The following is a 15,391-nucleotide window of genomic DNA, read 5'->3' as shown; positions in this document are numbered from 1 at the left end:
GTCAGGACGTTGTTCTACCTTTCTCTCAGTTTCAGTTTAGTCTTTCACATTCAGTTCTCATTTCTTTTTTTGGCTTTAATTTTGTTCTGTTGGTTTAGCATCTGAACTGCCTCCGCTAATGTTCACCCCTCTCACTTTAGCATTAGCGTTTTATTTCAGACCAAAAAGAAAACAATGGTGACCAACACACTTCAGTTCCAGTGCTAGATCGTAGGTGTACTAAGCGGTTTCACTGGCGCTCTCAAGAGAAATGGCTCGGTTATTAGTGCTAATGAAAGGCAAGGCATCAGCATTATTCATTCATCATGCTAATTGGTGACTGCGAGCTTCTATTTGTTGCATGTATGTTTGAACTGCGTATGGGTGAAGTAGTTTTTGCTACTTTTGTACTTCCAAAGTTTTTTAAAGATACTTTTACTTGAATCAACATTTTTCTGAAGTAACAGAAGTTGTACTTCAGTTTGGTTTGGGCCATGTTACCCAGATAGTTTTGGGCCAATTCTGGCTTTCCTACGTAATTGATGGTTGACCATCGGGCAGAGGTTAGGCATGTGGGACAGAACATTACCAGAAGCTGGACAGCTTAATACAGTCTGTTTTTGTGGGCCAACTTTGGTGTGATTGTTGTGAACCAGCAATGAAGTTGGGCCAGATTTGGGCCACATATATTAGTTCTGGATGGCAGCTCACCACCTGAAGCTCAATCCCAGCAAGACTGAGCTAATATTCATCCCTGCAACTACAGGTCCTCATCATGATCTTGTCATCTCATTTGAGAACTCTCTGATTGTTCCGTCTGTAGAGGCAAGAAGTCTTGGTGTGACTCTGGATGGCCAGTTATCGTTCCCGACCCACATTTTGAACCTAACTCAGTCATCTAGGTTTCTCCTGTACAACATCCGAAGGATCCGACCCTTCCTCACCTGAGAGGCCGCCCAGGTGCTACTGCAGTCTCTTGTCATCTCAAGGCTTGACTACTGCAACTCGCTCTTGGCTGGTCTTCCCATGCAGACCATCAAGCCTCTGCAACTCATCCAGAATGCGGCAGCACGGCTCGTCTTCAATCTGCCCAAGTTCAGCCACATCACCCCACTGCTGCGCTCCCTTCACTGGCTTCCTGTAGCTGCACGCATCAGGTTTAAAACCCTAAAGCTGCCTACAAAGCCAAAAATGGAGCAGCCCCTACCGACTTGATGGCAATGGTGAAATCTCGAACTGAACCACGAGCCCTTCGAGCTTCGAGTACGGCTCGGCTTGACCCGCCATCCTTCAAGATGTGCGGAAGACAAACATCGAGAATGTTCTCCGTACTGGAACCCAGGTGGGGGAACAAACTCCCACTGGCTGTCCGAACAGCAGAGTCTCTCACTGTCTTCAAACGCAGACTGAAGACACGTCTCTTCACACACTGAATTATAAGCTGCACTTATATTTTATTGTATTGCACTGTGTATTTTATTGTATTGTATTGAATGGCACAGAGTTCTGTGTTCAGCTCTGCTCCTTTTCTCTGTGTATCTACAGAGACTTTGTTTCTAGCAGTATCTGAGCTCAGGACCGTCCTTCTCTCTAACCTATTGGTAACTACCAAAGATACTTTCTCTAGATAGACAAAGCACTTCTTGTCGCGCTGGATAAGAGCGTCTGCTAAATGCTGTAAATGTAAATGTTCTATTTGCTTTAGCATGTGGGTCAGAGCCGGTGGAGGACCCAGCCATATACTAGGCCAGAACAAACCCAAGAATGTGGCCCACAAGTGGGCCAGACAATTTGTGCTAACTGGGTCTCCACCTCTGCATATGGGTTATTATCTGCGGGGGAACAAAGGACTGTTTCTTAGTTATGACGACTTGACTAGAAGCAGATAAAGGTGAGTAGCAACTACTTATATTCACTCAGTTACATGTCTGCAGGTACAGTTTTATAGATGGCAACTTTTCTGACTATTTCACTGCTTCTGCTTCTGTATCAGAGAGAACAGGAAGCTGTCTGTCCTCTGCTCCAATTCAGACCTTTATTTTTAGGTGCGGTCATTCTTCTTGCATTTATTTTCATTCTGTTATGTTGATTTAGCACCTGGCCTGCTTTCGTTGCTGCTCACACCTCTCACTTTTAGCTTTCGCCACAACAGCCTAATAAACTTTGGTTGCTAAGGCTGATAGATGCTGGATGTACTGAGAAGTTCCACTGCAGTTCTAGAAGTTCATCAGCACTGACGTAGTTTCTGATCTGGGATGTTTTTTATTAGTCTATTAGGCCAAAAGAGAAGCAAAATTTGCCAGTCAGGCCAAGATGCTGCTGGGGTTCTCAAAACAATAGACTGACCACCAGTAGACGAGTCCAGAACTCAACGTCTCTGAATGTGTGATTACTTGGGTTGCTAAATCAGTGGAGGTGTGGCAAAATATCCCTGCAGATGTCTCTGCAAAACTGAAAGCAAGACTCCTGAAAAGAATGGAAGCTGTGATAAACGGTGTGCAAAGGTTCAGCAAATACTGGAGAAAATCATAAATTTAGGTGATGAGACTGAAAATGAATAACTTGTACTTAATGACTTAACAGCTGTAGTCCATCTGTTTCTCTGCATACTTTATCACCTGTTCTTCAATGATCGGGACCCTCACAGAGCAGGTACTGTTTGGGTGGTGGGTCATTCCCAGCACTGCAGTGACACTGACGTGGTGGTGGATTGTTAGTGTGTGTTGCGCTGGTCTGAGTGGATCAGACACAGCATTGCTTTTAAACACCTCAGTGTCGTTGCTGGACTGAGAATAGTCCACCAACCAAAAATATCCAGCCAACAGAGACCTGTGGGCAGCATCCTGTGACCACTGATGAAGGGCTAGAGGATGACCAACACAAACTGCGCAGCAGCAGATGAGCTGTCATCTCTGACTTTGCCTCTACAAGGTGGACCAACACGGTAAGAGTGTCCAGTAGAGTGGACACCTTGAAAAACTGCAGCGTCTGATCCGCCACCCTGTGAAGGTCCTGACCGCTGAAGAACAAAGGTGAAAGGGGACTAACGAAACAGATGGACTACAGTCTGTAACTGTAGAACTACAGAGTGCACCGATATAGTCAGTGAAGCTGATAAACTGGACAGTGAGAGTAGAAACAGTGCAGTAGGAACAGAAACGCGTTTCAGGTTTCAGGTGTGGTGACCTTTAGTGGGCGAAGTGTGGTTTAGGCTCCTCTAGTGTGGTTTAGGCTCCGCTGTTTGTATGTAGGTAATGGAGCAGTGCAATGCGGGCGTTTAGGTGTGAATATTACGCACAGGTTCAGAGGAACGGAAAAAGACTTGGAGCTTCATCCTCCAGGCCTCCGCTGCTGATGCGGTGGGTGTGTGGATGCACCTCTCGGCCTTGTAGCCTGCGTCTCACCAGCGAGCTGGCCCTTTAAGAGGCAGCCACCCGATTGTCTCTCCCCCTTTTTGTGTTGCTGTGTAACGCGCCAGTGTCATTTTCACTATGGCGAAGGCGTAAACAAAGCGGAAAGGCTGGGTTCTTTATTTTTACCGTTCCTCACTCAGTGTAGCTCCGCGGAGGCGGGTTGAGCTTTTAGAGCCAGGACTGTTTTCCTCAGGCGACATGACCGAGCCTGGTGGCGGTGCTGAGAGGCTCCTCGTCAGGCTGAAGCGGAGAGGGAATCCGGGCTTGGGGTCGAGTCTCCGTTAAACTGCAGCTCGTTTCCCTCGAAACCGACCCCTCTGTTCGGAGAGATATGGGGTCCAGTGAGCTCTGGGACTCGTTTAACTGACCCACTTTCACCTCCGTCCGTTTTCGCCTGGCTTTGTAGCTGAATTTGAAGACTTTTTTCGGTCAAGATGCTGCCCGGCTCGAAGACGACCTTTAAAGTGAGGCAGATGCCAGACATCAAGGTAAGGGGGGGGGAGATTAAAAGCCTCTGGGGGGGCTTAAAAACTTTCTTTTCTACGTTTTTCAGCCTCTGTAAGTCAGTTAAGCGCAAGATACCTCATAGAAAGACGAATAAGAGGGAAAGTTTTCTGTTTAGGAGCCCACCAGATGCAGTTAGTCATGGAGTTTAATAGGCTTGTTATTTGGTGAGTCATTTTTTCGTGGGACGTTTGGAACAGATGATGTCTTGGGGTGCTTTAGCCAAAATAGTGGAAGGTCCAGCAGCTTTTTTGCAGTTTTGAAGTGCTTTAGTAACTTTTCTCGTCTGTTTACACTTTTTTTTGTGTGCCAGAAGAGGAATAATATGTAGGACTGAAAGAACCCAGTCAAATTTAGTTTAAGACAGTTCTACTAGATACTACACTCTGAAATGTTGTTAGTGGTTAAAGGACAATCCCACTCCTTTTTGAAAATTCCTGCGTAATTCAGCGTTCCAGATGTGAACAGTCGTCCGGAGTCGTTTGGTACGAAATGGTTCAGTTGTAGAGAAACGAGCAGACTCTGGTTTCTTCACAGTGGTGGTGATAGGAACCAGGCGTCCTGATGTTTACAACACAGATATAGCCCGTTTATTTTATATCCAAAACCACCGGTGAACACACGTGACCTCTGTGTTTTTATGTGTGATGTTGATGGTAAAATAGTAGAAAATGTGAAATTTTTCAGGACTGTTTTACCTCAGAACACCCTTTGTGTATCCTTCCACCGTGAATGGGTTCAAGTAAACGGATGAAATTAATTTGTTATTGTTAATTTAGTTTTAGCAAAACTACCGTATAACAACATCAGGCTGAGTGTTTCGTGACCATTTCACATAATAACCTTCTGTGAGGAGCTTTTAGAGGTGCACGTCTGGTTCCTATCACCACCACTGTGAACAGTTCTGACTCAGCAAGTTTTTCTGGAGCGAAGCACTTCACACCAAACCACTCGGAATGACTTGGTTTACATGTTAACCATTTAACTGTACAGCTGATTTGAAAAATGAGCGGCGCTCCCCTTTACGTTGGTGTCCGAGTGTTATTCTACTGAGACGCTGTGCCTGTAATGGCCAGAGCTCTGACCACACCACATGGTGTAGCTCAGACAGTCTAAATGCACAGGCTGGGAAGCTCAGTATGATTATAGTAGGATTATTTCAGTTGTGATATGTCAAACAGTTTAAAATAATAACAAGTAAGCCTAAATGTAGGCTTTACTGTGCAAAAGTCAAAGAGCACCCTTTCGTTTATTTGAGCGTGTTATTCGTTTTCAGCATTAGGGTAAAAAGTGGAATTTATCGCTCTTGTCGTTTTTTCAGTTTTTGACACAGTGAAAGTGCCTGCTGCCCTTTACATTGTGTGGAAATGTTATGGTGAACGGACCAACAGAAACGGCCTAAGACGGCTTGGAAAGACGTCTGGTTCCATTCACTTACATTAAAAGTAATGTAAGGTGTTTCCTTCTCCTGTAAAGCTACCATTTTGGAGATACGAGGTTTTTTTTCCGGCAACAGTGACATCTTGTAGTAACTAATTATAATGTCTGATATTTTTTTTAGTGTAGGTATCCACTGTTCGCCTTTAATACAGACTTGCTTACAGTTTTTCCGAAGAAATGTTGTAGGGATATTTTCCAAACTTCGAGAGTTCAGTCTTAGACGTTGATTGCATTTTACAATCAAAGCAATTCCGAACATATCAAACACATATACTGTGTATATATACTGTGTACATACATATATATAATGTGTGTGTGTGTGTGTGTGTGTGTGTGTGTATATATATATATATATATATATATATATATGTGTAGCTGTTGTCGGAAGAAAGCCTCATAAGGAACACTAAGTCAATGGAACCAGACATTCTTCCAGGTAGTTTTGGGTCGTTTCTTTTGGTCCGTTCTTCATGACAATTACACACAGTGTAAAGGACAACAAGCAATTTCAAATCATGTCAAAGACTGAAAAATAACAATAATGGAGATGCGAGGTTTTCTTCCGACAACATAATATACCACATATGTAATGTTACATCACTGGATGTATGATGAACATGTAATATGTCGTACTTTACTCTTCATTACTGAAGTAAGCTCTCGCATTTGCTCCCAACACTGCTCAAATCAGGCTTGCCGTGCTGTTGCAGTCATCTATTCACTGTGTTTTAGTTCTTTCTGTTTTCTCTGCACCGATATAGATATATATATATATATATTTCATCCCTTTAAATGCCTCTTTCGCTTCTCCTGTTTGACTTTGGGAGATTTATTTTGGCCCCGTTTCATTTCGCACAATAGTAATTAGGCCACTGTACCCCGCGTTTAGGTCTGCTCGACTGAAGGAGCACTTTATGGTGAAGCTGTAGGCCTGTAATCTTTTGTGCGTGTCTCCTGAGGTTACGTTGATGTGGAACCGTTAGGAACCGGGTTCCTGCCTCACAGCAGCTTTACGCAACATCTGTGAGCTACTAAAGATGGCGTGTGGATGAGTTTAGGGTTGGAAGTTTTCACCACTGGTTTGTACTTATTTTCCATCTTTGTCTGTGGAAACATCAATGGTAGCACAGAACTTTGTGTATGATATTGGGATCAGGCCCGGATTTGATTCTCAGTATTGACCCGGGGTTTTTAAATTGGCGTGGCTAATCTTTTCTTTCTGTTTCCTGCTGTGTGTGTGGTGAGTTTAGGCTTGGCCCCGTCTTGTGAGTATTAGTATTAGGGTCCTGTGCCGTCTCCTGCTGACAGGTTAATATCAGTGTCACTCCAGAATTATATTATTAGTATCAGATAAGATTTATTATTAGTATCTGACCAGAATTTATCGTTGGGATCCACCTGGAAATTTATCCTTTGTTAGTGACCCCGAATCGTGTTATTATTAACAATGTGTAATGTTATTATTGGCATCTCCCAGGAATATCATTATTGGTGTTATAGGACTAGGTTGCTTCAGGTTTGTTATGTTTATATTTAGCTTTTTGTCTTTAAGTCCTTAAAGTTTCAGACTGTCGTTTTACTGACATTGATCGCACCTCAAATCATCGTCACTTCTTAACGAGTAACACTTAATTAATGCCTACGTTAATTTCACATGACAATAACATGTTTATTATTATGTATTGTATATTATATTATTTATTTCAATGTTGTTATCAATAACAATATTGATATGCCCGCAGCCATTGTCTGTTTAATTTTTTAATATTTCCTTGCGACACCCGAATATGCAGGTTTTTACGCAGCGATTTTTGACTTGACTTGCATTTTTAGCTTTTTTAACCAAAAAAAGTCCGATTTTATTCTTTATTTGTGGCTCTGTTTGTTCATCCAGCCCCAGAATTTTATTAATGGTATTAATTATTATAACTTGGAGTTTTCTTATTGGTATCAGCAGAGAATTTTATTGTCAGTATTGGTCCTGGCTTTGTTATTAGTATCGGCCAAGAATTTTATTGTTCATATCACCCAAAAATCTAATGGCATTATTGGTATTTTTAGTGTTGACCTGGAATTTTATTATTAATATCAGCCCAAATTATTGATATTGATTCAGACACCAAATTTAATTGGTGTCAGCCAATAATTAAATCATCAGTATCGATCCAGCCTTTCATTGTCAGTATTGACCTTGAATTTTATTATCAGTATCAGCCCAGAACTGTTAACGATATTGATTCTGACGTTTTTAATTGGTGTCAGCCAATAATGAAATCATCAGTATTGATCCAGACTTTCATTGTCAGTATTGTAATATTTGTATCAGCCAAGAATTTTACCATCAGCACAAGCCCCGACTTCTCAAATCCGCCTAGCATGCACTCCTGGGGACGATAGCTCTTTAAGGGTTCTTTAATAAAGAAAATGGTTCTGTAAAGAACCATGAACACTGGAACGGTCCTTTGCACCATAAAAGGGTTAAGAGTGCATTTTAGACGGTTCTATTTAGAACCTTCTTGATAATGGTTCTAAATAGCACCCAAAAGGGTTCTTACTTGCCAAGCTTGTAACAATAGAAGAACCCTTATTAAAGCTGTATGGAACTCTTTTCAAAGGCTTCTACGTAGAACCAGCTGCAGTACATATTCCACCAATCTGAGGAAGCATTTCATGATGCAAGAAACCCTTTAGGGTTCTTTCAGTGTTCATGCTTCTTTATAGTACCATTTCCTTTACTGAAGAACCATCATTTTTAACAGCGTGGTGTCATCGTCCTGCTCCCGTTGGATCTCCGTCCCGCTCCTGAACTTTTCTCTGGCTATTTTTAAGCCGCTGTGGAGGGGAGAGCACACCATCCTGCCCCGCTCACGCGCACAGCAGTTATGATGGCCTCAACATCTGGCTGTTGCCATGGCAACAGCAGGCGGAGAGGAGCGCGTGACGTGTTGGTTTTACCACGGCTCTGAATATATATATATAACAAAGCAATCTGCAGAAAGGCGGTCGGGGTGTATGCGGCCTTGAGGAGTGCGCGGCGATGAGCGCGGGCCACCCAGGCTCATGTTTGGGTTGAGAATTTGTTCGTTTGTCTCAGGGTTTGCACTGAGGTTATGTGTAAAAGAATGAAAATACAGTCTTACCACATTCTGTCTTTTCACCAAGACTGCGATCCGCCTACTTCAACCGCTCGTCCGTTTTTAGAATGAGGAGCACTTCTTGCGCATACAGTGCAGCATCAGCGTTGCTCTTCAAAATCCAAGACCTTGAATCACTGCAGCTGGAAGGGTGGCTCTTTGATTCAGCAGCAGCAGATGCTTTCAAAGATGGGCCATCCCTTATTGTCCATCCAGAGAAAGAAAGTGAGATTGTAGTGATTTTGATACTGTTATATGGGAACAATCCGAAAAATGAGCGTTAAGCAGAAGAAAAGGTTTTAGTAGACAACATTTATTTATCTGAGCCAGTCGATTCATTTCAGTTCAAAATTTGTTCATGTAGCACTTCTTACTACTGGCATCATCGCAAAGCAACTGTACCGGAAATCTGGGTCCACGCTCCAAATCCGCAAGCTGACAGCAAAGGTGGCAAGGAAAGTCTCCCTAAGAGCAAGAGGAGGAAACCTTGCGAGGAACTGTAGAGCTGTCAATTTTAGCTGACGATTAATTATCACACTAACAGTAATAAATAAAAGTTTAACTGTCCTGTCAATTGTTTGAAACTTTTTAAATGCAAGTCTAAAATGGAAAAATCAGCTGATTAGCTCATTGAGATCCCATTCTTAATCCTTAGATATCATATACATCAGCACTGAAGACTGACTTCTTCACATACGTGTGTCTGCAAGCTTGCGTGCCCATGGTGTGCAGATGTTCTTGTAGGCCAACATTCTCTTACGTAACATGGACCATGTGCACTGAGGGTCAGTAACCAGAACAGAATGTACAGAAAATACTTTGACGATGGGTTATTTAAAGGCTTGATTTTACTCTAGTTCTGGTTTGGGTCCAATATTGTTTGTCTCATTGCGCCCCCAATGCTACCAGATAGCCAGCAGCTCTGAAAATGCCGTGTAGTTGAAATTTTAGAGGTGTGGAAATCATAACCTCTGCAGTGCTCTGCAAAGCAGATCAGTAGTTAAACTATGTAAACTATGTTAAACAATATAAATAATAAACTATGTGGCCAGAAGTATGTATGGACACTCGTCCATATTATAGGAGTATAAAATCAAGAATATGACCATACAAGCTCTGTCGACAAACACTGATATTAGAATAGGACCTACAAATGAGCACAGTGGCTTAAAATGTGGTGCTGAGGATTCCACCTTTGCCACAATTTCAACAGCTCAGCCACGACGCAGTAGATGCTTAGTGGGGCTGCCAAGTGCTAAAGCATGCAGCTCAAGAATCGCCCCCTCTGGTTCATCACTCACTTCCAGAGTGGTTGCTCTGGAAGCAACTCACTACAGAGTGGCTGGCTCTGGAAGCAACCTCAGCAGAAGAACATTGGGAGCTTCACCGAATGAGTTTTCACGCCGAGCAGCTTCACATAAGCCAAAGGTCACTTTGCGCAATGTCAGCTGGACTCTGAACAGTGGAAATGTGTTCCCTGGAATGGTGAATCGTGCTTCACTATCTGGCAGTCTGTTGGACAGATTTGGGTTTGGTGGATGGCTGGTGAACGCTACTTACCAGAATGCATAGTGCTAGCAGTAAAGTTTGGTGGAGGAGGGATAATGATCTGGAGCTATTTTCAGGGTTTTGTTCCTTAGTTCCAGTGAAAGTTACTGTTCATTCTACAGCATATAAAGACAAATACACTCACTGGCCACTTTATTAGGTACCTTATTAGTAACTACCTTCAGAACTGCCTTAATTCTTCGTGCCACACTTTCAACAAGGTGTTGGAAACGTCCCTCAGAGATTTTGGTTGGTTATTTGAGTTCCTGTTGCCTTTCTATCATCTGGAACCAGTCTGCCCATTCTCCTCTGACCTCTCAAATCAACAAGGCATTTTCATCCACACAACTGACCGCTCACTGGATATTTCCTCTTTTTCGGACCGTTCTCTGTAAACCCTAGAGATGGTTGAGCGTGAAAATCCCAGTAGATCAGCAGTTTCTGAAATACTCAGACCAGCCCGTCCGGCACCAACAACCACGCCACGTTCAAAGTCACTTAAATCCCCTTCCCCGTTCTGATGCTCGGTCTGCACTTCAGCAAGTTGTCTTGACCACCTCTACACGCCTAAATGCAGTGAGTTGTGGCCGTGTGATTGGCTGATTAGCTATGCATGTTAACAAGCCATTGAACATTGTACCTAATAAAGTGGCCGGATATTGTACATGCTTCCAACCTTGTGGTAACAGTTTGGGGAAAGGCCCTTTCCTGTTCCAGCAGGACTGCTCTCCTGTGAACAACCTGAGCTCTATAAAGACCATAGTTTGATGGGGAGGAACTCCAGTGGTCCTGACCTCAACCCCACTGTGAACACCTTTGGGTTGAACTGGAACATCCATTGCAAGCTGGGTCTTCTCGCCCTACATCAGTGGCTTACCTCCCAAATGATCTTTTGACTGAACAGCCACACATTCCTACAAAACACACTCCAGAATCTTTCGGTAAGCCTTCCTGGAAGAGTGGAGGCTCCATATTAATGTCCATGGTTTGGGATGTCCAGCAAGGTCATATAGATAGTCAGGTGTCCACATACTTTCAGCCACATAGTGTGCATGCATCTATACAGAAGTATAAATCAGCCTTAACCCTGAGCTTCTTAAGATGACTGTGTTAACTTGGCATTACTGGAAGATGGTGAAGCAAATCCAGCACAGCCCCAAAGAAGAAGACCTGCCTGAAATGAAAATGACTATAGATTAGTCATAGATTATAGTTGTGGAGTGTAATTTAAAATATACCACATACAATTCAGTGCTTAACTGGTGGGATTTTGAGTGATACCGATACAGTCTTAATGCTGGCTGATTTCATTGTCTAAGCGATATAGTGGTCCGCTCCTGCTCTTTACTGAAGTGAAGGTTAGGCCTTGGTGTTCATGCTTCTATTTCTATGATTCCAGATTAAGACTTCTTTCTTCCTCCATCCCTCAAATGTGCCGACCGTCCCTGGCTCTGTGGAAGCTGTTATCCGGACTCCATCCAGCACAATGACTTCTCTTGAAGCAAAAATGTCAGACTTGCGGTCCAGCTTGTTTCCATGTGGCTGGAGATCAAGGCTGATTAAAAAAGCGTGGAGGGGGCTGGTATAAATATGAGACAGACACCAACCCGCTCCATCTGGGCCCAAACCCCAGAGCTCAGTCCCATAGAACCTTCCTCTACTGACACAAACAGGAATCTGTCGTTCTTGAACAGACATTCTACTTTCTCTGCTGGCTTTGGATTGAGCTTGAAGCTTTGTATTCATTTTTATTCTTTGTGTGTTATCACGAACAACATAACAGTGTCACGAGTAGTTCAGCAAGTCTGTGGTTCTGTATGAGGTTTGTGTTCTTTGCTTTTGTGCAGTTTTGCAATGTAATTACGATGCACGGGTTTCATGTTAGGATGCATATTGTTGGTTTTGGATAGTGATACGGAACATTTTTGCACTTATTTATTAATCTTCTAAAGCACTTATCCTCCTGGCTCATGGGGCTGCTGGAGCCTATCCCAGCGATCATTGGGCAGAAGGCGGGAAACACCCTGGACACATCGCCAGTCTATTACAGGGCAGAGACTCAGAAGTACACATCAACACACACAAACGCAAACACACTAGGGAAAGTTTAGCTTGTCCAGGTGGCCTGACTGCATGTCTTTGGGCTATAGGAGGAAACTGACAGACACGGAGAAAGCCTGCAAGCTCCTCACAGAAAGGCCCCTGTCACCCAGCTGGGAGTATCGAACCCAGGCACATGCTGCCCTTAACACTACAGTTTTTGATAATATTTTATAAACCAATTATTGTTCAAACTGTGGCAAAATATACCTGGGTGGACTGTTAGTGTACTTTGGGGAAGTAAAGCCTATATGTGGAGGAATGTTGGAACAATATTAATTAAGCCAATATGTTTAAACGCGTATGTTTCCTCTATATAGATTATCCATGCATGTCCTGCCCTCAGTGGCTGCTTGTGAGACTTTCTCTACATTCACATTGCAAGTCTCATTGCTCAGATCCGATCTCTCTGACTCGATGGTTCACACTAGTTTAGGTAAGAGATTCAAATTCAAACCTGCGTCCTGAAATGACCCTCATGAGCTCCTCCTACTCAGTAACGTCACGTGACTGAATCACTGCATCATCAGCGCAAACTAACGAGCAGAACGAGCTTCTCTGAGAAGATCATTAACTCTGATCAGCTCTCAGCTTCATTATTAGAGCCAGGCGGAGGAGAAAAAGGTGAGACGAGCTGCTTTTCCACCGTTTACAGGCTTTAATGTCTTTTCTATGCTACTGCCATGGCAACGCTGAATGAAGCGTATCCGATCTAGGACCACATATGAAAGTGGATCAGGTCAGATTTGGAAAGATCAGATTTGTGTCCACACAGCCCTGAAAACACCAGATCTGAGTCACTTTAGGGCAAAAAGTAGGATTTGTGCCACTTCAGCCTGGAAATGTGAATGTAGCCTTTGTGAATGAGCAGCGCAGCACATTCGTGGAAACTGCTGTAATAAAACTGTTGCATAAAACTGCACAACGATTGACGCAAGCTGACACACCTTCTGGTTCCCTGTTTAAGGCCTCTGTTACTGTTTATAGGTTTTATAAGCTTGGACGTCCCTCTGGTATCTGGCTGAGCGCAGCAGGCTAGAGAAAGAGAAATGACAGAGTAAGCGCAGTAAGCTTTATACCTATTCATTCTTGAAATAACGTTGATTTTAGTGCCACTATAAACTGTGGAAACTGTGTTGGTTAACTTTAAGCCAGTATGAGACGCTGTTTTCGGCTGTTGTTTGTGAGCTTTGATGAACGGAGAGACTGGTTTCTCTCAGGTTACAGGCCCGGCTGTTGTGTTATGACGAATGAAGTTGCAGAACCACTGCTCTGTTTGTAAAATCACAGAACATGGCTTCAGGGGTATGTTGGCCACAAAGGAGGGGCATAATCAAAGGCATCACAGCGTCGACCTTTCCCTCCAGGTTTCTAGGCATCAAACACAACAGAGCTCTGTGCAGTGATCAAAGCCTCATGTAGTCTTTGTTGTGGAGTCATTGTATGAGTGATCGAGTCTTTGCCTTCTTGTCCTGGTCTAGGCTGCTTTGTTGAGTTTGTTCTCTTAAAAGAAGAGGCAAATGATCAAATTTACCCCAAAGAAATCAAATTCAGGACCATTGGCCAACTGTGCTTGAATTAGACCTCTGTATTTAACCCATCTGTGCAGTGAAACACCCATACACACACTAGTGAACACACACAATAGGGGGCAGTAAGCACACTTGCCCAGAGCGGTGGGCAGCCCTATCCACAGTGCCCGAGGAGCAGTTGGGATGTTAGGTGCTCTGGGCAAGGACACTTCAGTCATGTACTGTTGGCTCAAGGGATCGAACCAGAGACCTTCTGGTCCCAAGGCTAGTTCCTCTTTTTTTTCTTAATTTTTAAAGTATATTTTGCAAAATATGTTTTTTGTGACAATTAGTTTTAGCGCACGTCCTTAGTTTACAAGATGAACATTAAAAGATTGAACGTTTAAAAGTAATATAAACTCATTTAAAAAGCTAACAAATGACCAATATCGTGGACACATGCGGGAATAAGAATTAAACAAAAACTTTAAATTGAAAAATGAGCTTTTTGCTGTACCATGTAGAGCTACAGTCGATCTGTTGAATAAACAAAAACAGACTCTGTGAAACAAGCCGTTACCTGCTCTGCGTGTCATGACTGGGCGTTTTGATGTAAGACACAGTCGCTGTATTCCATTTTCCAGCAGCTTTGTTTTTCATCTAGCCCAGTTTTGGATCCCTAACTCTCACGCTAAACATCAGCTCTGGTTGATTAATTTGCATGTCTGTTAAATGTCACGTTCCTGCTGTAGTAGACAGTCCCTGACCACATAAAGGGAAGTAAACTTCTAGACTTTCTGACAAGAAGCTAAAGTCATGGCTCATGAGTTCATCTGCAATACTTTTACATAGTCAACATCCTTTTACCATGTTCTCGTATGCATGTACAGCAAGTTGCATTGACTCCATACACCTCATCTTTACTAAAGGCTTCTTATTTTATTTTTACAAAATAAATAAAAAATGTATTTGCCACATGGCTGGAGGTTAGGGAACCGGCCCTGTGACCAGAAGGTCGCCGGTTCGATCCCCACAGCCGACCGTACATGACTGAGGTGTCCTTGAGCAAGACACCTAACCCCCACCTGCTCCCTGGGTGCTGAGGATAGGGCTGCCCACTGCTCCCTAGTGTGTGTGTGTGTGTGTGTGTGTGTGTGTGTGTGTGTGTGTGTGGTTTCACTTCACGGATGGGTTAAATGCGGAGGTTAAATTTCCTCATTGTGCGACTAATAAGGGTCACTTAATCAAATGATTAATTTATGCAGCAGAGTGGAACTGTTGCACCATTTAAGCTTTAATGACGAATTCAAAGAACTTCAAGCTAGTTTGCTTTCCTGGGCTGCTGTATTCAAACAGCTTGAGCGCACATGGCCAGCCTTCACCCTCCTTGCTGAACTGGCTACATCAGAACTGAGAAAAAATGGGTAAAAACGTCAATGTTAGGTGTTCTAGGCTTCTTGAAGTCGCTCGTTTTGGAGTCCCTCAAGTGCACAAAAATGCAGTTTCTCTGAGAGGAAGCTTCTCAGACAGTCCATTTTTAACCACACCTCACCACTTTCCTGCTCATTTTCATAAATCATAGTCCCTGCACTGAGAAAATTATACGAGCGAGTGACAAAGCACCTTTCACTCCAGCTCTGCGCTCCTTAAAACAGTAGACGTGAAGTGAAGTGCTCTGCTGGGCCCTTATTGCCTCACTTAGCTGAAGATTGATGCCCAACACAGAAGTCCATTGTGCCTTTTGGCAGCAGCCAATAAAGTT

At 43.3% G+C, this 15,391-nt stretch overlaps 1 protein-coding gene across 3 annotated transcripts in view; it reads left to right on the top strand.

Annotated features, from left to right (window-relative positions):
• The window catches only part of mtmr11 (myotubularin related protein 11), a 129,431-nt gene that overhangs the window by 61,782 nt on the left and 52,258 nt on the right, over positions 1-15,391 (top strand). Inside the window, exon 1 of one of the 3 annotated variants that reach the window (XM_017708740.2) lies at positions 3,437-3,880. The exons of 1 other annotated variant lie outside the window; for it this stretch is intronic. In XM_017708740.2, the coding sequence (XP_017564229.1) occupies positions 3,827-3,880 (54 nt within the window). In that variant the 5' untranslated portion in view covers positions 3,437-3,826. Of the gene's footprint in view, positions 1-3,436; positions 3,881-13,121; positions 13,176-15,391 lie in introns of those variants that run through there. One more of the 3 variants, XM_037533966.1, reaches the window with a different exon arrangement.

This window comes from Pygocentrus nattereri, chromosome 24, assembly GCF_015220715.1.
Source record: "Pygocentrus nattereri isolate fPygNat1 chromosome 24, fPygNat1.pri, whole genome shotgun sequence".
Lineage (NCBI taxonomy): Eukaryota > Metazoa > Chordata > Actinopteri > Characiformes > Serrasalmidae > Pygocentrus > Pygocentrus nattereri.
This window is presented reverse-complemented; position numbering and strand designations above follow the sequence as displayed.